The sequence below is a fragment of the Alternaria rosae genome (genome assembly GCF_020736505.1).
Source record: "Alternaria rosae strain MPI-PUGE-AT-0040 chromosome Unknown BKA58scaffold_6, whole genome shotgun sequence".
Lineage (NCBI taxonomy): Eukaryota > Fungi > Ascomycota > Dothideomycetes > Pleosporales > Pleosporaceae > Alternaria > Alternaria rosae.
The window spans coordinates 2,265,708-2,289,628 of record NW_025763575.1 but is presented as its reverse complement, the minus strand read 5'-3'; the positions used below and the strand labels follow the sequence as shown (position 1 = coordinate 2,289,628).

General features: G+C 52.8%; 9 protein-coding genes across 9 annotated transcripts; 6 read left to right on the top strand and 3 right to left on the bottom strand.

The window, feature by feature from the left end:
• The first annotated feature begins 498 nt into the window (after window positions 1–498).
• BKA58DRAFT_341186 (uncharacterized protein) lies at window positions 499–3,452 on the top strand. Its single transcript, XM_046168343.1, has 4 exons — window positions 499–652; window positions 727–1,490; window positions 1,537–2,646; window positions 2,723–3,452. The coding sequence occupies exons 2-4, from the start codon at window positions 946–948 to the stop codon at window positions 3,330–3,332; spliced, it is 2,265 nt and encodes a 754-aa protein (XP_046024660.1). The 5' UTR covers window positions 499–652; window positions 727–945; the 3' UTR covers window positions 3,333–3,452.
• A 910-nt stretch (window positions 3,453–4,362) lies between these two features.
• On the bottom strand, window positions 4,363–9,141 carry BKA58DRAFT_387544 (uncharacterized protein). The gene is made up of 3 exons (XM_046170574.1): window positions 8,853–9,141; window positions 8,237–8,390; window positions 4,363–8,074 (listed from the first exon to the last, which is right to left on the bottom strand). Exons 1-3 carry the CDS (start codon window positions 8,915–8,917, stop codon window positions 4,571–4,573), a joined length of 3,723 nt encoding a protein of 1,240 aa, XP_046024659.1. The 5' UTR covers window positions 8,918–9,141; the 3' UTR covers window positions 4,363–4,570.
• A 90-nt stretch (window positions 9,142–9,231) lies between these two features.
• BKA58DRAFT_200393 (TIP49 C-terminus-domain-containing protein) lies at window positions 9,232–10,902 on the top strand. Its single transcript, XM_046165813.1, has 4 exons — window positions 9,232–9,306; window positions 9,353–9,799; window positions 9,848–10,708; window positions 10,756–10,902. The coding sequence occupies exons 1-4, from the start codon at window positions 9,298–9,300 to the stop codon at window positions 10,846–10,848; spliced, it is 1,410 nt and encodes a 469-aa protein (XP_046024658.1). The 5' UTR covers window positions 9,232–9,297; the 3' UTR covers window positions 10,849–10,902.
• Window positions 10,903–11,995: 1,093 nt separating this feature from the next.
• On the top strand, window positions 11,996–13,274 carry BKA58DRAFT_200408 (LicD family-domain-containing protein). The gene is made up of 4 exons (XM_046165814.1): window positions 11,996–12,332; window positions 12,404–12,581; window positions 12,630–13,060; window positions 13,112–13,274. Exons 1-4 carry the CDS (start codon window positions 12,163–12,165, stop codon window positions 13,239–13,241), a joined length of 909 nt encoding a protein of 302 aa, XP_046024657.1. The 5' UTR covers window positions 11,996–12,162; the 3' UTR covers window positions 13,242–13,274.
• A 231-nt stretch (window positions 13,275–13,505) lies between these two features.
• On the top strand, window positions 13,506–14,957 carry BKA58DRAFT_387541 (zinc metallo protein-like proteinase). The gene has a single exon (XM_046170573.1). The coding sequence runs from the start codon at window positions 13,717–13,719 to the stop codon at window positions 14,767–14,769; it is 1,053 nt and encodes a 350-aa protein (XP_046024656.1). The 5' UTR covers window positions 13,506–13,716; the 3' UTR covers window positions 14,770–14,957.
• Window positions 14,958–16,276: 1,319 nt separating this feature from the next.
• On the top strand, window positions 16,277–18,348 carry BKA58DRAFT_459709 (uncharacterized protein; the record flags this gene model as incomplete). Its single annotated transcript, XM_046174726.1, has 1 exon — window positions 16,277–18,348. One exon carries the CDS (start codon window positions 16,277–16,279, stop codon window positions 18,218–18,220), a length of 1,944 nt encoding a protein of 647 aa, XP_046024655.1. The 3' UTR covers window positions 18,221–18,348.
• A 571-nt stretch (window positions 18,349–18,919) lies between these two features.
• On the top strand, window positions 18,920–19,552 carry BKA58DRAFT_200379 (uncharacterized protein). The gene has a single exon (XM_046165812.1). It carries the CDS (start codon window positions 18,964–18,966, stop codon window positions 19,516–19,518), a length of 555 nt encoding a protein of 184 aa, XP_046024654.1. The 5' UTR covers window positions 18,920–18,963; the 3' UTR covers window positions 19,519–19,552.
• Window positions 19,553–21,312, bottom strand: BKA58DRAFT_200378 (uncharacterized protein). Its single transcript, XM_046165811.1, has one exon. It carries the CDS (start codon window positions 20,934–20,936, stop codon window positions 19,587–19,589), a length of 1,350 nt encoding a protein of 449 aa, XP_046024653.1. The 5' UTR covers window positions 20,937–21,312; the 3' UTR covers window positions 19,553–19,586.
• Window positions 21,313–21,804: 492 nt separating this feature from the next.
• On the bottom strand, window positions 21,805–22,179 carry BKA58DRAFT_441186 (uncharacterized protein; the record flags this gene model as incomplete). Its single annotated transcript, XM_046173799.1, has 2 exons — window positions 21,805–22,023; window positions 22,105–22,179. The coding sequence occupies 2 exons, from the start codon at window positions 22,177–22,179 to the stop codon at window positions 21,805–21,807; spliced, it is 294 nt and encodes a 97-aa protein (XP_046024652.1).
• Window positions 22,180–23,921: the final 1,742 nt, after the last annotated feature.

Genomic DNA, 23,921 nt, shown 5'->3' with positions numbered 1-23,921 from the left:
GTGTAGATGATGGTGTGAAACGGGATCTGCAACCTCGTTAGCCCAAACATCAATAATACTAATTTTGACAGAATGCGCGACGTGAAATCTGTCATGACCGTGAGAAGTAAGACATGGCTGGACCCTTTGTAGGTTGTCCCGGTAGCAGCCCGGTGCTCATATATGTGATGCGATGCACATATGGATGCGTGGAGTCGGATCGCGTTGATGTCATCCATGCCGATCATTCGGGACCACTCAATAGCAGGGACGTCCCGAGCAGCCGTGTAGAAACAAATAAACGCTTGAAGTCGATAAGACTCGAGTTCCCGCGAGATGAATGCGACAGAATCAAGCTGCCCAAGTTAGAGTGTAGTCAAAGTCAAGACGGTCTGCAGAGGCAAGCTGAAGTGAGGTGGTGCCCGTCGGAGCAAAGAGCAGCCAATGGACGATGCAGGCCTCTCCGGCAGCCAGGGCTGAAGCGCGCGGGAGAAGCCTCCCGCCAAGCCATGTCCACCTCGACATGTCGCCCTTGACCGCAGCGCTGTCGCAAACACGAGATTGCCGTTCTTCTGGCGTCACGCACCAAGTCGCTGCGCTATCATAGACACGGCGCGCGAGCGATGTCCCATTCCCGCCAGAGCGACCAGAGGTAGCAGCGCCAGTAGTCTGGGTGAGTGAGAGAGGAGAGCCCGCGCTATCTACATGCGCGCTCACGTGGGTCTATTGTACTGACGACATGTGAAGAGAAAGCGATTGTCGCCCTGCTATTGTCCACGCGCGTCCCGACTCGAATCCACCCTCACACCGCGTCCACGGCGTTGCCATCACCTCATCCCCGCTTGAGCGCCTCACCTAATGCTCCTCCACCTCCACACGTCGTTCCACTGCACCTACCGCCGTCGGCCCGCGACACTACTGCTATACGCGACCGACTGCACGTTCGAGACCCTGAGGTAACACGCCATGTCGGGCCCAGACCAATCTGAGCCCATCGTGGACACGACGCGATCCCTCAAGCGCAAGCAGCTTTCCGCCGACGACCAAGACGAGCTCGACGCCCTCGACAGCATCTTCAAGCGCATAAAGACGGCGGTCCCGCGCACACCATATATTCTTTCAACGCCATCATTGAATCCGTACCGGTACTACTCACAACAACAAGCCAACGCCTGGAAGCTGGGAAGGCTATTCAAGTCGGAGGAGGAGCACTTGCAGTACAGGACATATCTATATCGGGAGCCGTGTCAGGATTGCTTCGAGCTGCAGGCGGGAGAAGACGAAGAGCCCGAACCTGAACCGCCACGCTCCCAGACCGCGAATGGCCAGCCAGCGAAGAAGAAACCCAACCTCTCAGCCTTCAAGGTCAAGCAAGCAAACGGTCCCAACACTCCCAGCGTCAAGATCAGCTCGCCCAGTCTTGCGCCAGAGAAGAAACAGGCGAATGGGGCCAGCAAGTCTGAAAAACTGTCTGCGCCGTCCCAAAAGGCCGAACCCAAGTCGCCGAAATCGTGGGTACGTCGCTCAACATGTCGTTCGGTTACTGACAGTCAGCAGATCCTCTGGTACTACACGCGACGAGAACCCTACCGGGAAACCCAGAGGCGCCCCTTCTTCAAATCGGCCGCGAGCCCCTTCCACAACGAAGAGCGAGACTACGAGCTCCAAGGGCAAGATCGAAAAGTCGGACCCTTCTAACTCAACACCACACGGCCTACCTCCGCTGCTTTCGCCAGTACACGAGCCAATGGGCAACCCATACGGCCTACCAAACATATTATCCCCCACCCTCCCATCCAACATACAGGCAGAGCTCGATAGGATAGAGGTACAACGGAAGCGCGCAGACTCCGACGCATCTGTGTCATCATCAGATCGCAAGAGTCAGACGCTGGCTGTGCCTGCCAGTGGATCTCAACAGTCCAACGGTACACCAAAGTCAGAGAACCGAGCGCGCTCAGTTTCCATCCACGGCAACGGCAAATCGCCCCAACCCGAACCAGTCAGTCAAGCCGAACAAACAGATTCTAGTATGGTAGTTAAGCTGAAATTCTCAAAGACCAAGGCTCCCGTCGTTGGCCAGATTCTCCGCCTACCATCGAAACGAGCAAATGCCGAGAAGAAGGAGCGCAACGATACCTCCAAGGCGACTCCTATGGCAGACACGCAGCCCAAGGTCACGGATCCGCCTGTCATTAAGAAGAAGGCTATTCCCAAGGTCGCTGCACGACAGACTGCAACGCCATCAAAAGTTGCAGAGAAGCGGCCGCGCGGGGAAGAGGAGACGACATTGGCGGTACCGCCCACTAAGCGACCCAGAGCAGGCTCAACCCAAGACCGGCCCATTACCCCTCTCCAAAATAGTCAGACCCAATACGCAACCCCTAAGAAGGATTTCAAGTCGGTCAACATGTTACGAACTCAGTCTTCCGAGAGCAATGACGCAACGCCTGGCCGGTCTGGTGCAACCCCAGCCGGCGTGAAGCCTACATCTGCACCTCTTAACAACAAGAAGCAGGCAGATATCTCGCTGCTAGGGCATACGTCGGCGAGATGGAACCAGATGGGTAGAGCCCTCAAGCATGAAGCCACGAAGATCCTCACCAGCAGCAAGATTTCGAAGCAGGACGAAAAGAGGGCAGCAGTCACTAACCTTGAGTGCATTCTGTGAGTTCACGCCCCATCACTCGACTATCCTCTTAAACAAATGTGCTTTCTTATGAACCTCACTAACAACACCCAGCGCCTACATGGCCGCCTACTTCGCCCAAGACCTCTCCCTCAACATGCGCGGCCGCGCCGGCGAGGTAGAACACACCTGGAAAACGCTCCTTCCCCTCTGCCTCTCCTACTCGCGCAGCACAAAAGACCTGCAACATCTCGATGGCCTCCGCTCCTACCTCAGCTCCATAATCGCCTCGGCAATCTGCACACAAGTTTCCCAACGCTGTCAGAACCCTAAAACCCACGACTCCCCGCAAGACGCCACATCCCAGACGAATACAGCTGAGGCGTCCCGCCAGCACAACTCGCTCGCGGAAAATTTCGCGCTACTATCTGACCACACTATTAAAATGCATCGGCACTATCAAGACGCGCGTATCGCGCTGCCGCTTGAAGACTTGCAGTCCCTATACAAGAAAACGTACGCCGCGCGGGAGTCCAACGCGAGACTAGCCCGTGAACCGGAGAAACTGAGCGGTGCGAAAATGAGCGGCCCATACTTTCTGCCGCTGGGCTGCGATACGACGCCCATCCAGGCGGTAAGGTTTGGGCTGAGGTTCTTGGCCGAGTATTGCGAAATTGAGGGGTTGAAGTATAGTTTGAGGGTTAATCTCGAGAGGCCTGAGTAGAGAGAAAGAGGCGGATGGACATTAACGGTATTGCATGACAGTCCACGCACACCTACTTTCGTTCCCACCCCGACGGGCACACATCCCCACACACACACACACACACACACACACACACACCCATTCCTTGTTGGCGTTTTATCATTCACTTGTCGACTTTAGCGGGTGGTTTTCCTTTTGATCGATGCGAAAGCAAATTCTGATACCCCATGAGGTTGGACTGGACTTTGTTCCTCCCTTCTTCCTTCTTGCTACTGGATTGGGATTCTGTATACATAATGGGGTGGCTGGGCTGGTGGGAGGGAGTACTGGAGTTGCTATACGAAGGAGATGAGGAAAGAAAAAGTATTGATGAATAGCAATCGAAATGTCATGATTGATCAAAACTTGTTGTATGCCTGATGTGGATGTGAATGCGTGGAGCTTGTGTAGCTCGAGATATGGAGGGCTGTGGATGTACTTGGGCTGCAAGGCGGTAGAAGTTGGATGGAGGAGTGGCCTAGTACACATAGCTCGACGTCGTTCTGTTGGCAGAAATACGCTGCAAGGGTCAGCTCTGGGGCACAGCATTGCGTATAGAGCACACGAAGGCGCTTTGATTCTTGCCATCTTGTACTAGACATACTTCACGCTTTACCTCGACACAGTACGCGGTATGGTGAAGTTTATGCCTTGAGTGATGTAAAAACACAATACAAAACGAGCTCAATCGTAGTATGGGTAGAACAATCTCTGAACCATTTTGCATTCTACCGTACACTCGCATTACCACTACAAACGCCAACTCCCCTCCTTTTCCACATCCACCGTCACCTCCCTTCGTCTCCATCACCCACACCTTCCACATGCCCGACTGACCGTTGGCGCCGATATCCACCAAATGCCTAGATAACTAGGACTTATACACGAAAAAATGCCCAACGCAGTGTGGGACTTACATACATAAAACACAGTATTGTGGCACTGCTAAGAATGAGAAGGTTAAAGAACACACTTCATCAAACTCGCAATACGCAAAGGAGGAGACGCAAAAAAAAAAAAAAGAGCCGCAAGAGGCTAAGGGGGGTATCATGCATGAAAACGCTCACAGTATCCGCCGGTAAAAACGCCAGGTTGATGCGGCTTTTGTTCGGGCCGGGGGAAATAACATAGTGAAAAAGGGTAACAAGGGAAAAGGCCTAGGAAAGAATGTTGTCGTCGAACTTTGGGTACGTTGGATCGGGCGAAGAGACAGCAGCTTACTGCTTGCTCTTGCCCTTTCCTTTGGGTTTGCTGGGTGCGCCGTTGGTTTCGGGCTGACCGTGTGTTGGGAGGTAGTAGTCCCATTCTAGCTTCAGCGGTGCGACTGGCAGGTTCTGGTTGAGGCTTTCCACCACTTGTTGGACTTGCGAGAGGACCACGAAGGCTGTACCGATCAAGCCGAAGAACTCGCTGTTCGGCTCAATGTACGTCCTGACCATCTTGTCGTAGACTTCTCGCAACTCAGCGGCCGCCGTGTTGATGTCGGCGAGTTGATCGTAGATCCCTTGCTTTGTGGTCTCGTGGTCGCTTGAGACTCGTTTCACCTCATTGGATGTCCGCACTGTGTCCTGCCTTAGAGCTGTGATCTTTCCCTCAACAATGCCCAAAGATGATTTCAAGTTCTCCTCGAAATCTGTGCGTGCTTTCTTCTCAGAGGCAAACTTGTCCACCATGACACGCTTGAAGTTTTCGAAGGGAACATTGTCGGAGTTGGGCGCCTTGGCAGGCGTCTGAGCCAGCTCCTTGATGGGCTTTTGGATATTGCCCTTCACGGTGTCGCGCTTGCTGCAATCACTGTCGAATGCTGAACGTAAGCCTTCTACAGCCGCAGAGTTTTCTGCCTGAGTATTGCTGACTTCAGACTGTAAGGCTCGCAGTGTACCCTGCAATGCAGTAAGTACCTCGGCTTTTGCGAAAGTGGCCTTGTCCACATCAATCGTTTGCTCCAGGTCTTGGATAGACTTTCTGATCTTGGTCTCCTCGTCAACGCGTGTGCCATGATCGGCGTCGATGGTAGTGCAAAGCTTTTCTGTGCTGGTCAAGCGTTCTTGCTTCTCTTGACCTATTTGGGTCTGCAGTGCCTTGACAGTTACCTGCAAGGCACCAAGGGCCTCCGCTTTGACGAATGGAGACGTGGCCGAGTTCAGATTCCGCAAAGAAGTTTGTAAACCAGACACTGAGCCCTTGATGTTCTCGAGCGTCTTCAGTTGCTCGCTCAGCCGCTGCTCAGTTTGATCGACCTTGTCACTCGCGGTTTTTGCATCAGAGCTGGCTTGATCGGCCTTGCCAGATGCACGCATAGCTGCCTCAGCCTTGGAAATTGCCAGGCTGGCGTCAGAGCTAGCTTGATCAATTTTGGTCAACGCAGTCGACATCTTGCCATGAGCCTGAATAGCCGACTGGAGTTGAGCAGCGTCGGTGACCACTTGTTTCAATTGCGGACTGATGTTTGCAATCTCGTGCAAGTGCGGAGCGATGTTCACAAGACCATGCAGTTGAGTAGCGTCCTGGTTCAGGCGGTCGAGAAGGTTCGCGCGGCCCTCTATCCAGCTGTGCAGCTGGTGGATTTCGTCCTGGAGTTGTGGCAGACCCGGGTACATTTGAGTGAACCAGCGGACCATGCCCTGATACAGGGTGTCGGTGCTGATGTTTTCGTATCGGCTCTCCATGTTGCGCATTGCGAAATTGAAAGTTTCCAGCTCTTTGTTCACCGATTCAGAGTCGGCCTTGGTCGACAAAGACAATCGCAGAGTCGCTAAACCCGTCTTCAACGACGCAACTTCTGTCGAGATTGTATTGAGCTGACTTTGTTGCGCTTGGCCGAAGCCGTTCTGTTGTGAAGGTGACTTCGATACTTGTTGCGCCAAGTCTGATAGATCACAGGCATGTTTCTCCAATGTAGCAGTGACAGTACTGAGCTGCTCTTCAACCTTGCGCTTGAGTGGGTCGAACTGTTCGTTGAAGAGGGTGGGGGCGACCTCCTGTACAGCTGAAATGGTGGCATTTGCACTGTCGAGTTCAGTGAACAACGTCTCAATATCTTGTGTGATGCCGTTGAGATCGCCGACTTCGGATGGCGCTGTCCTCGCATCAGCTGACGATGCCGCGAAACCAGGTTCACGCGATCGAATGCGAAAAGCTTGTATCTCTTCCATGCGAGTTTCCGTCAGTGTGCGAAGTGCTTGAATCTCCCCAGTGAGTCGGGTTTCCACTTCCTCAACAATACTTACCACAACCTTGCGTTCGGTCGTCATCAAAGCTTTGACCTTCGGTTCCGCTGCCTTTTCCAGCGTCTTGACTGAGGTCTTGTCCATCGTCGTGTCCATCGTCTCCACACTCTGCTCCATGCTGTCGAGCGGCCGAGCGTTAGCCAGAGTGGCTTCCATGTTGTTCAGTCGCTCGAAGATTGTCTGAGCCTGGTTCGTCAGGCCACTGGTGCCTTCTACAACTTTGCGAAGCTCTTGCAGTGATTTCTTGAGCAGCGAGACATCTGTGTCTGCATTGGTCACAGGTGGAGTGATTGCAGCAGGAGAAGAAGGCGCAACAATTATCCCGACTTTCTTAAAGTGAGGGCCCCAAGCAGCATTTTCTAGTTCATCGACGCGACCCGGAAGCTTCTCTGTAAGACGTGCATTGTTTTCCAGCTCGCTGAGGCGAGTAGGGAGCCTTCCCAACTCAGCTTGGGTAACATTGCTCTGCAAGTTCGCGACCCTTTGCGACAGGGCGAGGTTTGTCTTCTTGTGGTCGTTCTTGATAGGTCCAATGTACGTGTTAATGTCATCCGAAAGATCGTCGAAATCCTTCTGGAGGGTGCTGAGATCCTCTTGCGTATCTTTCAGCTTCTTGTGCATAGCCGCCGCTTCCTCCCTGTCTTCACCGGCCTCGTTACGGTATTTATCCAGTCTGTCTTTGAGCTTGTCTACCGTCTCTCGCAGTTTTTCGACACCAGTCAGCGTAAAAGCGTCTTCTAGGTCCTCAAATTTCTTCTGCAGACGGCTGGCCTTTGCATACGTCCTGCCAACGTTTCCCTCAATTTCTGTAATCTTGTCGCTTAAAGTCTTGAGTTGATCGGAGAATGTCTGCTTCTCCACGGTCTCCTTGAAAGCCTGGAATTTGAGAATCAAGTCCTGGTGGCTGGTGATGCGTTCGGAAAGCCGGCTGTTCACATCCTTGATTTCGTCGTTTAGGTCCTGTAACTCCTGTTGTAAGTTTGGAAGGTCGGCAGCCGAACGCTCTAGAGCTTCTAATCGCGCTGCTAAAGGCCTGGCGACTGCTTTTACAATGTTAAGAGTCTCTGTTTTGTTCGTGAAGCTATCAACGCGTGTAGACAAAGCCTCCACCTGTACCAGCCTGCGCACAATACCATCGTGCTCCTCCTCTCGCGCCTTGTTGATTTCAAGTAGCTCCTTCTTGATATCATCACGCTCCTTCTTAAGGTTTGCAATGTCCAGTGCCTGAGTATTGAGCTTAACGTCGACGGACGTGCTGACAGTAATAGTGGTCTGTTGGGCAATAGCTCTCTTCCTCTCTTTCAACTTGCGTAGAGATTTCATGGTAAATGGAGTATTGCTTGTGGTGGCACTAGTTACATCCTGTTGTTGAAGCACACCTGGATCTGGTGTTGGCAGCATCGAAGGCATAGGAGGGGCATGATGTGTAGGCGTCGATGCTCCACTGCTAAAATTACTGGGTGATAGAACTCGCACATTCTGACGCGGCCTGCGGTAGTCAGAAGCTAGTCTCGGACCGGTAGGTACATTGACAAATCCAGCTAAAGAGCTTTTTCTAGATGATGGAGGGCTCGGGATCCTGGAGACTGCTGAGTTGGCGTACTATTCTATGTCAGCACACATTATCAGAGGGAGTGAATTATATCTGACCCTATCTTGTAACGCCGACCGCTTGTCTGGCGGACGACTTCGCTTGTCTGGAGGACTCTCGCCGCGAGCTTGAGGCTCCAGTGGGCGCTTGCCAGCGCGCGAGCTCATCGGATTGCTGAGCGCGGGCGAGTATGCAGATGAGGTTCGAGTACGCAGGCTGTATCATATGTTAGTATAAACATTACACTAATCTAGACTAGGGTCTTGGCAGGTGAAAGTGCGTCTGCACAATCCGCCCTACGATGAAGCTTGTGTTGATAGGTTGCACCCCGAAAAGCAAAATATATCCTGGATTCAGAGGTAGTGAATCGGTGCACTTTTAACATGAGAGTAATAGTGTGTGCCTCCCGGAACTATCTTAGTATTTTGGGTGCAACTCTGAAAACGCGAGCTTCATCGTAGCGTGTCTCAGATAGCAAACGCAGGAGATAAGACGGCGAGAGCCTGACGTGTGTAATTTCAAAGCGCCATGCGGAGTGCACTCTTGGTGAGATATTGAATATAGCCAGCTTAAGTACTTGCTTTTTGTCTTTTAAGCTAGAATGACAGACCGCAGGTGAGAGGGGCAGTGGCAAGACTGCGTAGACAGATGAGGAGCGAGGGGTAGGGGACAACAAACCTGTCAGTGAAGGCGCGATTGCCAACACTTGTTGAAATGCTGGGGACTTGGGGCTGGCCAGACATCTCGCGGTGTACTAGGTGTGAGGTGAGAGGGTCGAGCGCGGGAGCCGCTACTGCACGCAACCAATGAGATTGAGGGCAGGAGCAGCGCGATGGATGGAAGAAAAGCAGAAACAGGACAAAGAAAGAAAGTTCGAGAGTTTGAATAGTGCTTGGGGAAATTGCTGGCTGCCTTGGGGTTTCCCGCCAGCTGGCAAGTGATAGGTCGGGGGAGCGGTCAATCCAAGGGTCGAGGGGGCAGTCGCGTCGACGCGCCCAGTGGAACTAAACAGCAAACCGCTGAAGAGCGGGGGCCCGTGCGCCGTAAACTGGAGCTTCCTCTGCGCGTCCGCGAAATGTCGTTGTCGCATCCCGACGCCTGAAATACCACACCGCACATCATCATGGCCATGGTAAGTGAGGAACGTGACCTGGAGTCACCTGACTAACGGCATGCAGCCCATCACCACCATCGCCGAGAGCAAGGAGCTCCGCGGCCTGAATCTCATCGCGGCGCATTCTCACATTCGCGGTCTCGGCGTCGATGATGACACGCTCGAGCCCAAGGTGTCGTCGCAGGGCCTCGTCGGCCAGGAGAAGGCACGCAAGGCGGCGGCTGTGATACTCAAGATGGCACGAGATGGCAAGATTGCTGGTCGCGCAGTCCTGATTGCAGGCCCTCCCAGCACAGGAAAGACGGCCATCGCAATGGGAATGGCGCAGTCGCTGGGCCCCGACGTGCCCTTCACCATGCTCGCCTCGTCCGAAATCTTCTCGCTGGAGATGTCCAAGACCGAGGCGCTCACACAGGCCTTCCGAAAGTCGATTGGCGTGCGGATAACAGAGGAGAGCGAGGTCATTGAGGGCGAGGTGGTCGAGATACAGATTGACCGCAGCGTCACAGGCGTGAGTACGAGTTTGATTGCGCGACGGGGCGATACTGACTGTGATTAGAGCAACAAGCAGGGTAAACTCACCATCAAGACGACCGACATGGAGACCGTCTACGACATGGGCACCAAGATGATCGACGCAATGACCAAGGAAAAGGTCATGGCCGGCGACATCATCTCCATCGACAAGGCCTCGGGCAAGATCACCAAGCTCGGCCGCTCGTACACGCGCTCCCGAGACTACGACGCAATGGGCATCGACACCAAATTCGTACAATGTCCCGAAGGCGAGCTGCAACAGCGGCGCGAGGTGGTACACACAGTCAGCCTGCACGAAATTGATGTCATCAACTCGAGGACCCAGGGCTTCCTAGCGCTCTTCTCTGGTGACACAGGCGAGATCCGCAGCGAGGTGCGAGACCAGATCAACACCAAGGTCGCAGAGTGGAAAGAGGAGGGCAAAGCTACCATCGTACCAGGTGTGCTGTTCATCGACGAAGTCCACATGCTCGACATTGAATGCTTTTCGTTCGTCAATCGCGCGCTTGAGGACGAGCTAGCACCGATTGTCATCATGGCCAGCAACAGAGGAAACACACAAATACGGGGAACAGACTACAGATCGCCACACGGACTGCCACTCGACTTCTTAGATCGCGTGGTTATTGTCAGTACCCACGCATACAACTCGGAGGAGATGCAGCAGATCATTTCGATACGAGCGCAAGAGGAGGAGGTCGATGTGTCCCCTGACGCTTTGGCGCTGCTCACCAAGATCGGGCAGGAAACTGGATTGCGATACGCGAGCAACCTCATCACGACTTCCGACCTGATACGCAAGAAGAGGAACGGGCCGGAGGTCACCATCGAAGACGTGCAGCGAAGTTTTGCCCTCTTTTACGACCCTACAAGAAGTGTCAAGGTAAGTTCCCATGCTTCGTCTAAAGAACTTGCTAATTTATCAAATAGTTCGTCTCCGACTCAGAACAGCGTTTAATCGGCGATGCGGGCGCTGTTTCCTTTGCGATCCCCAACGGCGCGGAAGCGATGGACGTCTCATAGACAGATGTTAAACAATCTCACGGCGTACAACGGTTCGAATGGGTCTAGCGTTTGCTCAAGGGTCAGCGAGTTGCTGTAGGCACAGCGAAAAGTCTGGAAATGTAATACTACACACGCGTGCATACTCTGTCCCCATCTTGTGCTGCCGAATCATACTGCAAGTGACCGTTAAGTTGACGATACTTGTTACAGGTGCAGTCACAACCAGGGTTAGTCAGAGCTGCACACTCTTGTACTACAGTCATGTCATATGGTCCGTGTGTCATCCTAATCCATAACGTACCGCAGTCTTGCATCTTGGGGTAAAGCAGATTGGCGAGCCGCTCTTCTGGACCATGTATCCTCGCACCTGGCAAATTGTGCGCCCCTTGAATTGTAGCGCCAGTGGCGTCAAACATGTACGCGTTGTACGAGCGTACAAGGAACTTTGTTTATCCATGTCTGCAGGTAGTCCGCGAAGGATTCGTACCTAGAGCGAAGATGCTGACGAGGCCACCTGTGTAAATAAGTCTAGCGAAAAATGCTTTCCCGCTTCCAGTAATTACGTATGCGACTTCGTTATTGGCATACGTAGGCCATGCACAGCAACTTCTGTCCTCAGAACAGACAGAGACGAGGTCATCGCGAAATGGAGACATCGGGCTATCTAATTTGTTCGGCGCAAAGACTCACCAGCCACAGCTGCCGCGCTGCCTGCGCCATACCAACGGCGACAACGGCCGGCAAACTGCAGCCGCCATCCGAAACCCGAAGAAATCCTAATCTTGGAAAGCTTAATCATGCAACGCCGCGTGTCACTGGACGACGTCTCCTGTCGAGCTCGCCAAATATCCATGATACCCCGGAAAACCGGCACACCTGTAACGAGCAAGGGGAATGGGGGCGCGAATGGGTTTACGTAGTACAAGGCTTGCGGAGGAGCAAGTGGGTGGCACCAGGCACAGGCTCAGGCTGGCAACCTGTCGCGTGCGCGTCATGAAGCCTTTTGACTCCCCTCCCGTACGCTGTGACCCGATGGTTGGCCCCATTGCGCTTCTCTTATCTTCTCTGTCCCGCCTGCGGTTGCTTCCTCTTCACTGACGTTATACGCGCCTTCCCTGCCCCACGGCTGTCGATCGCTGAACTTTGAGCACGCGATCACCTTCCCGAAACGCTGCGCTGCTTACTTTTGCTCGGTTCTACCTTGGAGTTTTGAGCGATCATAATAACGTCATACGACAAGTGTTTGTTACTGTTGATGCCCTTTCGTCTCATTATCTCAGAGACGGTATACTATCTGGACTGGACGCCTGAAGTGGGATCCACGCCTCAGCCATGCGGTTCCTGAAATGCGCAGCCGCCTTTGCAACCGCAACACTCTTCGCCTCTTCACTAGCCACACCGACACCAAACTCCAGACATCACGGAGGAGACAACTTGGCCGATCGTATTGAAAGCAGGAAAGGTAAGAAGAAGCCTGATACCAAGTACTTTCATGAGCCCGGGTAAGTCATTATAGCCTTGCAACTCGCCAGTGTCATTACAGCCTGTAGCATGTTCGCTGACACCTCTCCAGAGGCAGTATTACGCTCGGCCACTATGACAAGCGCTTTTTCAAGGGTGTCGTCTCAGACGAAGAGCGAACGGATACGCAATCGCACATGGTTCGCGCTTACCTGAACTTCTTTCGCGAAAACGAACTGGATACCTGGATAGCACACGGGACATTGCTCGGTTGGTGGTGGAATGGGAAGGTGAGTTCTGCCTCCAGTTGTTTGCAATACGTGCTAACGCCTCTGCAGCGTCTTCCGTGGGACTTCGACCTCGACACTCAGGTGTCCGACAGCACACTCCAACATCTAGGCGCAGTACACAACCAGACTCGATACCATTACACTTCCTACGATGGCGCTGTTCAGCGCGAATACCTCCTCGATGTCAACCCGTGGATCTGGGAGCGCGAGCGTGGCGATGGCATGAACATTATCGATGCGCGATGGATCGACCTGCGCAACGGCCTGTTCATCGACATAACTGGACTGAGCGAGACACATCCAGACAAGAACCCGGGTCAGTGGGTATGCAAGAACTACCATCGGTACGATACATCGGAGCTGTATCCTATGCGGGAGACCATGTTCGAGGGCGTCCCAGCGAAGGTGCCGTACAACTACGACAAAATACTTGTGGACGAGTACAAGGAGAAGGCTTTAATAGAGACGAACTTCCATGGGTAAGCGGAGTTGTCTGTTCGCATGGGCAAGTCATGACTAACGATGCGTAGACACCGATGGGACCCGGACGTCAAAGAATGGGTCAAGTCGCCAGAGACACTAGCCAAAGAGGAACAAGAGCGCAAGAAGAAAGAAGAAGAGGAGAAGAAGAAGGTGGAGGAAGAGTCAAAACTGGATTAGTATTCCAGCTGGCCGTAATGCGGGTGTCGTTCGATGGCTTCTACTGGGTTATAGCTCAGGCATTGCTAGCGTATGTTTCTAGTACACGCTTTATTGATACCCGGCGACGTTGAATTTAAGTAGCAGATGTAACGATTATTTATCAGTGAGTACGGGAACAAGCGAGTGAGGTTCCCTGGTACCAAGATCTGCGAGTGTGCACAACGGCCCGATGTCGATGGTGGTGAACAGTCAACAGCATGGTGAGCATCGGAGTTTAGTGATGACAAATTCCGATGGCGACCCCGTCATCTCGTGGAAGCCTTGCAGAACGTCACCGAAACAACGCATGGCTAGAGCTCGGCCGCATGCTGCGAAGCTTTATATCTTAATCACCACTAACCTCATCACTTACTCCGTATACTAGATCGCGCCTGGGAATCATCCAACCCTCGCACCGCCTGAACATCTCGCCACTCCCTACAACGCTTCCACCATGGCTGAAGCCAACACCACATCTGCGCCAACGCCCTCCGGCTCCGACATCGAAATAACCCTCACCCACCACGGCAAAGCAATTGCATTATCCTTCGCCCAAGATGCCACAATCTCCGACCTTTCGGAACGCGTCGTAAACGACTTGTCAATACCGCCCTCCAACCAAAAGTTCCTTGTAGGCGGGAAGATCGGGCTCCAAAAGCCACCCTTCAAGAACGCCTCGCTTCCACTCACCGAGCTCGTCGCAAAGAAAGTAACCCTGATGGGCAGCACAACCGAAGCCGTCTCCTCCCTCAACAATACCATATCCGCCGCCTCCGCACCCCGCCGTCCGGGACCTATCAAAGCCGCCCTGCCAGCGCGCAACCGCGATTACAAGAAGATACAAGAAGAGGCGCAATATACTTTTCACACCCTGCGGCCGTTACCGTATCTTCCAAATCCAGATCGTTCGTTAAGGTTTCTTCAACGGCTGAGAGACGACGCGGGGATTAAAGCTGCAATGCGCACGCACAAATTCAGCGTGCCTCTTCTTACTGAGATGGATCCTGCTATGCATACTACAATGGAGAGTCGGACACTGGGGTTGAACAGAAATCAAGGCGAAGTCATCGAGTTACGCCTCCGCACAGATGCCTACGACGGGTATCGCGATTATAAAACTATACGGAATACGCTGTGCCATGAGTTGGCGCATAACGTCTGGGGCCCACACGATCGCAACTTCTGGAACTTGTGCAAGCAGATTGAGCGGGAGGTTGCGAGGGATGATTGGAAAAGTGGCGGAAGGAGTGTAGGAAACGACGAGTTTTATAATCCGGGAGATGATGGAGGGGAGGAGGTGCATGATCATGGGGGTTGGACTGGAGGTGAGTTTACGCTGGGGAGTGCAGGAGGAGATGGGAAGGTGGGTGGGAGTAGTAGTAGTAGTGCGACGGGTGGGTTGAGCAGGAGAGAAGTGCTTGCAAAGGCAGCGGAAGAAAGGTTCAAAAAGACGAAGGAGGTGGAGAAGGAGGAGGACGCTGGTGAGAGCGCGAGTGGCGGATCCTGAGTGTGTGGTCGTAGATGGTCTTGTAGGTGCGCGTATACCCTTTGATTGCGCAGTTGTAGTAGAGAAGCGTAAGTTGTAAGTCAAGTTACTTCGCTGTGTATGCCATGTTACCCATTTCAACATCCACTTCACCTTTTCCAATAACTCCATTTCTCGTGTCGGTTTTCGTTCTTGTCGGCCAATGGCGCACCTAGGAGGACCGCAATGTCGATCCACGACTCCGGATAGGAGGAAGCTATAAGCTTTGTTTACCCCATCTTTACCCCAACTTTTAGCGCTGCCGCTGCTACAGCCGATGACCTCCGCTTTCCCATTGGCATCGCATCTTCCTTCTTTACATTGCACTTTCTATTCGGCGAGATTCATCTGTTTCTTCGCTGCAGGCATCGTGCCTACGTATCTAGGCATTGGCGTCTAGTCCCTCTACCTTTGCTACATCTCGCAATACATCGCCGTCTAATCCCGACATCCCCCATTGCTCCATCGAAAGCCTCGCACACTTCCTCTCACAATACCAACCACCACAATGTACTTTGTCATCTTCGCCCTCCTCATAGCCGCAGCATGGGCAACCGTCGGTGTTCTGCTCGCTAAGTGGCTCAAACAATCCGGTCACGCGAGGCCGTTCAAAGGAAGAGATTGGGATAGCCGCGAGCTGTATGGTGGTGGTGTGGGGTATGGGCGAGACATGGGGTTTGGGGGACCGGCGAGTCAAGGGAGAGGGCAGGATGGCAGGGAGAGGGGTGTTGGGATTCCGCTGACGGGGGTGGGGAGGGTTAAGGGATTTTAGATCTGGAGGGAATGAAGAGGAGGGGAAGGGGAAGGAATACGGGAGATGGGAAGAGATGGATAATAGAGACGGGTGAGGTGTGGAGAAATGAGGGATCGGTAAGACGATACGTCTGGTCTGGTGAAGGTCTTTGCAAAATCGTTGACGTTCGGTCTGCAGCATGTCAGTCAATCTCTGTCGACCACGATACTGGGGCTCAAGTACTCCAAAATATAAAGCCAAACATCACCCCATCTCTGTGGGCTGGCTTTCGCATATCGTTCGTGTTTTTGGTGAATGGATCCAGTGGGGTCATTTGTTTGTACGCAACCAACACCCACTCGGTACCGCCATCGCTAGCGCGTGTGTTCGGTGCGGATGGCGAGGCTGAGTTTCGACTGAGCCTTGATGTAGCTCAATAGAAGCTCAATCTCGCCATCCGCATCGAAAACACGCGGTCTTTCGACACTGTTCGGATCGTTACGTTCTTTGTTCATTGTTTTCTCAACATGAACAACGCCGCGACTACATTTTCGTGGTTTATACAAAGGTCAGGAGCCTTGTTGTTTGAAAAGCTCTTTTTAGACATCGCAATCGAGCGCGCTGCCTTTCCCTAATTGTACTGTTTAATTTCTTGCAACTGTATCTCAACGACCTCAACGAACGTCAGACGACACCTTCGCTACCGCATTCGCAGTAAAAGCTATAAACTTACCAGATTAATTACTACCATATAATATGGCGTCGCAGGCCATACGCACAACGAGAACGCCCAAGGCTACGATAATCAAACACATTTCTACCGCGTTGTTATCCGAACCAGTCCACAGGCCTCTCCAAACACCCTCGCCATCTATCGTCGCGAAGACCCTGACCCAATACCTCTTCGGTGAAACCACACTCCCGTCCTTTCTCCAGCGGTATGGCGACGTCTTAGTGGCAATCACCGGCGGTGCTGCGGCAGCAACAGGCCTATGTTGGTTCTTCCAGCGTAACAAAGACAACCGCAAAAGGATTCGACTAGCCGTCTATCATGTTGTCCGCACACTTCAGATCATGCCCGACCTACAACAACGTATGGAGACTCCAAATGAACTTTATGAAGAAATTGACAATGAGGTGAATCGGATGGTTGGCACTTATTTGACGTTATCAGAGGGCGGAGCTACTGTGAAGAGGGCTAAGCGTAAGCTTTGGGATGATTACGATGCACGTATGAGGGATGATGGGGCTGAGAGGAGAGTAAGAAGGAGGCTGGACAATGCGGCGGCCGAAGAGAATGCTGGCGCACTACGTGATCGTCACATGGAGGATGAAGAGAATGCTGAAGTGGATCTTACTGGAGACGTTCCTGAGGTTGTCGTCCAGTCTCCATCTTCTGCAGGTCAACCAGAGGAAAGCCCGATTCATGAGGAAGAAGTACAACAAGATGACGAGCCCGATGTGGATGTGCTCGGCTACAATCCGACAGCATCGCACATAAGCCCAGTACGAGAGCGGCCGCTGCCCACATCGCCCGATCTCAATCTCAACTTTGACGATTTCAAGGTACCGCCACCGGAACAGAGTAGAAGAAATCACGGAAGTCCATCCAATCTAGGCTTCTTAGACCAATACTCATCTTCACCGCTAGCACGGCCGTCAAATCCAACTCCTCGTCGTGGTCGAGGCGGTCCTTATAGTAGCGATGACACGCCTTCGCCGCAGCGTCTGAAGCCCGCAAAACGTTCTAGTGAGGAAGTATCTCCTAGTAAAGACGAACAGCCGATGCTCCGTCCATCTAATCCTACACCTCGCCGTGCCAAAGGCTCTACAGATGTCGACACGCCACGACCGAAGATTTCGCATGGCATTAAAACTGAACTTGAACAAGAAGATGATGGCGCCTACATTCCTGTTATCTCTCGGGATGATGACCCAACAGTACCACAATCACCTCGACCACGCGTCACCACTAAAGACATCCGTGAGCATCGCGAAAAGGAACGTGCGTCAAATGCCGTGAAGAGGGCTCAAAAGCCCCGTAACACTATTCCACTACACCAGCCGCCCAGCGCAATGGCTGTGAGGACGCAAGGTGAAGTTCCCGGGACATGGCTTCCTTCTATACGTGAGGGCCTATCACCACACGTAAGCCCTGCGGCAGACACTACAATATACCGTGTTGCGGAAAGTCGCAAGCTTAACAAACAGCTTGAGGGTGAGAGGGAGGAGCGCCGTCTTTTTAGAAAGTATATCCCGGAGAAAGGCGAAGTTTTACAGGCGGTTGATGTAGAGCAGTCCGCCAAGGAAGTGGACGTAGAAGGGAAGAAAGGAACTCCTCAGTCTCGCCCAGGAAAGGAACTATCCCAGCTCATCTCAATCAGTTCAGGTAGCGAAGAAGACGATGAAATGGTACACTTCGAAGAGCCTCCCGCACCCATCCAAGCCGCCTCGCCAGCAGTCAACCACGACAACCCACTGCCTGCCGCTGAGTCCTCTTCACCGAAGCCAAAACCATTACCAAAGGCGGCGACCAAAGACCAATCTCGAAGATCGGCGGCTCCAAGCCCACCTGAGAGGCCTAGTCCGAAGGCTGCGAAGACGCCAGCGAGAACACCGGCTAAGAGAAAAGCTCTGCAGACTCCTGGGACGCGGAAAAGTGAGAGACTTGCCAAAAGAACGAAAGGTGAGAAGAAGTAGATGCCAGTGGTACTGTGAGATTGCTGGACATAGTTTGCAGCGTTGAGGCGATGTCGGGAGACGTTCGTATACTTCACTTAGTGTTTTGGCATCGCGATCACACGAGTTTACCGTCCCATACTGTTCTGGTCTATTTTCTGTATCTTTCAGGTTATTAAAGAAGCCTACCTGAGATCTTTATCACATTGTAGCAATGACGACGTGCATGACACCCAGGGACGTCAAACAATAATGTGACGTCATCCATCGTTCTGTCCACGACCATCGTATCCATCTCATCCTCGTTTCAACTCATTGCGACCTCAACAAGTTGTCATCGTGACCTTCAAAGATCTGTGCCTGTCCCAACAAAATGTACGACTGACTACAACAGGCTTACTAGCAACGGCCCTGCATGGTGGCTGACTGTCAGCTGGTCAAGTGATCGGCGTATTGCCCTGGTCTTATTCATCGCAGCCTAAACCATGAATTCAGGCCTACAATCGAAACCTCATTTTCCAGACTTTCACGTTCGTGATACGTCGACCCGCTACCCGTTTTGACGGTCTCGTGCTATGCGCCACATGGAACGGCTGTTGACCGGCCACGCTGAAGTGGTATACTCCCTCAACAAAAAAATGAATGCATTGTGATGCCATGTGTATAAGAATCTCGGTACTCTTCTCACAAAATAGTATCATCCACGCAGCTTCACAGTTCCAATCATCCTTCAACACCTCCAACAACGTCAACAACTACCCCAAATGGCCAACCCTCAAACCCCCCTCTCCCTCTCCCACTTCCACCGCATAACAAACACTTCCAACCCCTCCAACCCCACCCTCGACATCGTCAACGACCACGGCACCCAAAACAGCACCGGCCTCCTCAAACTAACCCGCGAAGGCTACTACTCAGGCCAGTTCTGGGCTTTCGTAGCCTCACCCTCCGCCCCCAATCTCTACCGCCTCCGCACATTGTGGCTAGGCCCAAACCGGCTCCTCGACGTCTACGCAGACGACACGTCGAAAGCGGTGTTGAGACGGGCGGACGACACGCCGCATGTGCCGGATTGGAAGGTGGGACAGTGGGGTGATGGAACGTGGTGGATTGGGAATGGAGCGAGTGGTGTACTGAAGGTCATGGATGTTGGTGGGGAGAATAGGAGGCAGGTGGTATTGAGGGAGAAGGATGAGGGGGCTAAGACGCAGAGGTGGCGGATTGAGGTTATCAGGGAGATTAGTGAGGACGAGTTTTACGATAGACCTCCTACACCAGAGGAGGGAGAGGTTAGGCAGTGCATGAGAGATGTTGATTAGATGTATTCAGTCGTGGAATTCGATCCTATTCGTTCCACTTATATACACGCCTCATCGATGCGAAATATCTACGAAGCGGGAGCAGCAGTACCGTATGGAATAGCCTTGGCGCTCTCGATGTCAACGTAACCGTACTTGCTTCCGGTCTTATCGTCGGAGAAGCCTTGAGCCCAGGTACCCATGTCCTTCTGGAAGGCCTCGAAGTTCTTCTCGTCGCTCAGATCGATAGGCTGTTGGTCCTTACCCAGCTGCCTAATCTGTGTTCCTGCTGCAACGTTGGTGATGCCGAAGTCGTTGTCGTCGGTCAATTGGTCGATCGCCGCGTGAACCTCGCCGTTGATGATCTGGCGAGGGAGCTCTGGCTCCTGGCAGACCGGACGGGCGAGACCGACACCGTCAACGGTGTTGAGGGCGTCGACCATGGCAGCGGCGCTCTTCAATCCACCAGTAACGTAGGTCTTGGTCTTGGAGAGCGAGGGTGTGATCTTCTCGGCGAACTCGAGGAAGAAAGCTTCACGCTTCTTGGTAGACTCGCGCTTGTGGCCGAATGCAAGCTGCTCGTAGGTGCCACCGGAAAGCTCAACAAAGTCGAAGCTGTTGTCCTCAAGCAATTTGCAGAGAGTTGCGGCCTCCTCGGTACCGAAACCCTTGTCTTGGAACTCAACGGAGTTGAGCTTGATGCCAAGAACGAAGTTGGAAGAGGTGCGCTTGCGTACTTCCTGACCAATCTCGGTGACGATGCGCGCGCGGTTCTCGAGAGATCCACCGTACTTGTCGGTACGCTTGTTGGTGCTGGGGGCAAGGAATTGTGCGAGCAGGTAGCCGTGGGCGCCATGAAGCTGGATGCCGTCGTAGCCGGCCTTCTCAAGGTACTCAGCTGCGTGTGCAAAGCCCTCGATGACGTTCTTGATGTCCTCGTCCGTAGCAGCGCGTGGCTTGGCGAAGGTCATGCCCATGACGTTGCCCTCTAGTTGTACGTCGGATGCGGAGATTGGGTTCTTCTGGATGGTCTCAGTTACCTGGCGACCTGGGTGGCTGACTTGTCCGACGATCAAAGAGCCATGCTTCTTCGACTGTGTCGCAAGCTCCTTGAACATCTCAAACCGCTCGCCCTCGTACTTTGAGCCGCGGGGAATGATGGGGTTGCCAGCAGCCTCCAGGTGGTCGTATTCGATCATGATGTTGCCGGTCAGGATAACGCCAAACTCGCCCTCGCCCCATCGTCGGTAGACGTTGACGAGGTTCTTGGAAGGAACGCCACGAGCCTCGAGGTTCTGAGGGTCCCATGATGATAGACGCTCGGTCATGGCGCCCTTGAGGAATCGGTTCTGAGCGGTCTTCTTGGAGAAAGCAAAGTCGAGGGGCTTGCCCAATGGGGCAGGGTCCTTCTTCTCGGCTTCATATCTTCTTGGTGCCATGTTGCTGAAATGTGAATGGGTATCTAACGAAAAAGACAAGTGTTTAGTGCAATGAGATTGATGTTTGGAAGTCGTGTGTTGGAAATGTGATGCGACTTTGGTGCGCGGTCAATGCAGGTCTATAAGTGATTCGTTAGTGCTTCATCAGTTTTGCATTTCTAAGCGTTTCCACGAGTATGTTGCTGAACAATGACGGACTCGTCCGAGATTGATCCATAGCGACGTCATAGAGGTACGCTATAGGCTAGGGCCCGGCTGCGACACCTCGGCAGATGTAGGCAAAGCACCGTGATCTAGATCGGCCTCACCGGGGACGCCAGAGCATCGAGTTAGGCTATGTGGTGGAAGAGACGTTTGTGGGGTTGAGATGTCGCCCTGGAGCGGTGCAGGGACGTGGCGTCATTCTCGCGTTACAAATCGTTCAGGAACAGGGCGAATCGGGCCGATGATGTTGCGGTTGCGTGCTACCACGTGTCGGCGAGCTCTCATGAACGCCATTACCTAGGCACGATCTTATCTGATACATGCGACGTTCATTGAGCGAATATCACGTCTATCCATCGACTACCGGGAATAATTCCAAGGACCACAAGTGCACGTTCTTCTCCGATGGATGAAGAGACTTGCCGACCCCTTCACCTTAACGAAAGAGGACCAACTCAGCGCCATATCAATCACACGAATCACTGCTAAACCATGGCACCCTTCATATATCGATGGTTTGACGATTGTATTGTGCACAACGAGTGCAAGTAACTAAGATACACGATGGACGACTACGCTATGTTGGATAGCATCGCCTCCAGATTTCTTCACTCCCCGAAATGCTTGAAAAGTATGTTGCTTGCTAAAATGTATGCGACCATCTTTACTCGGCCAGGACAGACAGGCCAGTAAATGGGATCTCCTGGCAGCTGTTTTGAGCGGTAATAAGAATCTCCTCGCCTGCCTGGCAGTTGGTCGAGGCGAAGACGCGAAGAGCTAGGCCCTTGTTGCTGTCGTATGCAACGCTCCTGCCAGTGTTGAAACCCTGGCACTTTCCGTTACCAGCCTCGCCGAAGTTCTTGTACTGGCCAGTCTCGCAGTTCTAGAGGAAGCGGTTCCAAGTCAGCGGACGTTCAAGATGAGGATACTCTCTGTTTGAGGCTTAGCCCGGGGTGTGACTTACGGAGACGGAGAAGGCGCTGACCGCGGGAGCAAGAGCGGCAGCAATGGCGATGACGGAGGCAAGAGTGAATTGCATTTTGATGTTCTGGGAGAAACGATCAGCTGGGAGCAGAAACAAAAGAGGCTGACGAGACACACTGGAGGAGCGTTTGAGGTTGAAGTGGAAGTGAGTTGCTTGAGGTTTGAGGATTGCGTTGGATGATGAGCTCTCGAAGGGAGAACAGCCAGATACTTATACCTGTCCTAGGTTCGCCGTGCCATGCTGGAAGAGCAAAGATCCGAGAATCTAAGCCGCGTTCACGACATGATAGCGAGCCTTGCGATCAACGTCTCCAGGCGCCCAACAGTGGGCTCTCTACTCAGGGTCGCTATACCAAGACGGTGTGGCCAAGCATCGGAGGCTTAGGCGTCAACGCATTCTGAGCGCGCAGAGGTATCTACGAATGTCTTTAGGCATCCGGTGACGGAGGGGAAATGACGATTGGCATACGCAGGTCGCCAGATCATTGTACGCCGAGGACCAACTATGCGCGTCTTTCTAGCAAACTTTGACCGTCGGCAACTGTATGACCTTCTTGGCCGGCACCGTCAGTCGACAGATTTCATCTTGAGACTGCTTTGGCAGAAACGTTCGTTGTACAATGAAGTTTGGGATACTACCGCATCCGTAAGTACCTATCTAGACTCACTGATGGCTCTCCAGCAGTGGCTTTTGCTGGGGTGCACACTGAAAGGCTGTCTATTGATGCTTGAGGCGCTGAATCCAGCGGTGCAACTCTTTTTAGGCCACCCAAAAAGCACTTGCTGGAGTTACTTCGGCCTCTCCACCCGCCAAACCCACACTCGATGTGCATTCAGCAAACGCAGGCGGTATGCTAGTGTGCTCAGGTTTAGAAGCAGTATCATCTCTTTAACATTACAGCAACTACAGGTGATCACAGTGTCCGAACAGGACTGTATGCGATAACGCATACTAGAACGACTTACGCCCTAACTCAGTCCGGAGTATGCAGGATCCCGTAACATACAATCCTTCGACGGGCCCGTGGTATATGTCTGGGGAGCGGACCCACGCGGCCCGCCTGATCTACGTGAAAGAAACATCGATGCACGCGCATCTACCCACATACGCGCGTTCCTCGGGGACCTGTGGTGAGCGATGTATACCGAAATGGGATATTTCGCGATCGTACGTATGCTAGGCTCGGTGGTAGTTCGGTCCTCCCTGAACGACGAGGCCGAAGTGGCCAACTTAGATCTTGGCCGGCGGCTTGGTGGGATAAGGAGAGCAAGGCGGATTTGTAATACAGCGGTAGGTTGCGCAAAGCCAAAGAGCGTAGTGATAAGAGCAGATATTTGGTGATATGGAGTGGGACAGAACTTGTCGCCAAGTCCGGACTTTCGAACATGATGTCTGGGAAGCTGAAGGCCTGAGCTGTCTTGATTGCTCGGTCTATACTCAGCCACATCTGAGGGATGATCGAACTGTTCACCAGTTGACATGATTCACTGCATTGCTACCAAAACCTGGTTCCAACGCTCAGCACAAGATGCTCTTCTAAAAATTTGGGTACGCAAGATCGCAGCTCATTGGAATTTGTGCAACAAAATTGGGTAGATTACATCTAGCTATCCAAAATTTAAAGAAGGAGTTCAACAGACGGGAAGCGTTTCTCAGAGATCAATCACCTTCTCGTATCCCGGACAAGGCGTAGTAGAGGCAAAGAATCGATACGAAGGTCAGCGCGGGACCTCGTGCAATGATGGAGGATACGGCGCGGCTCCTGTGAGTAATGTGCATACTTTGAAGTTTCGAAA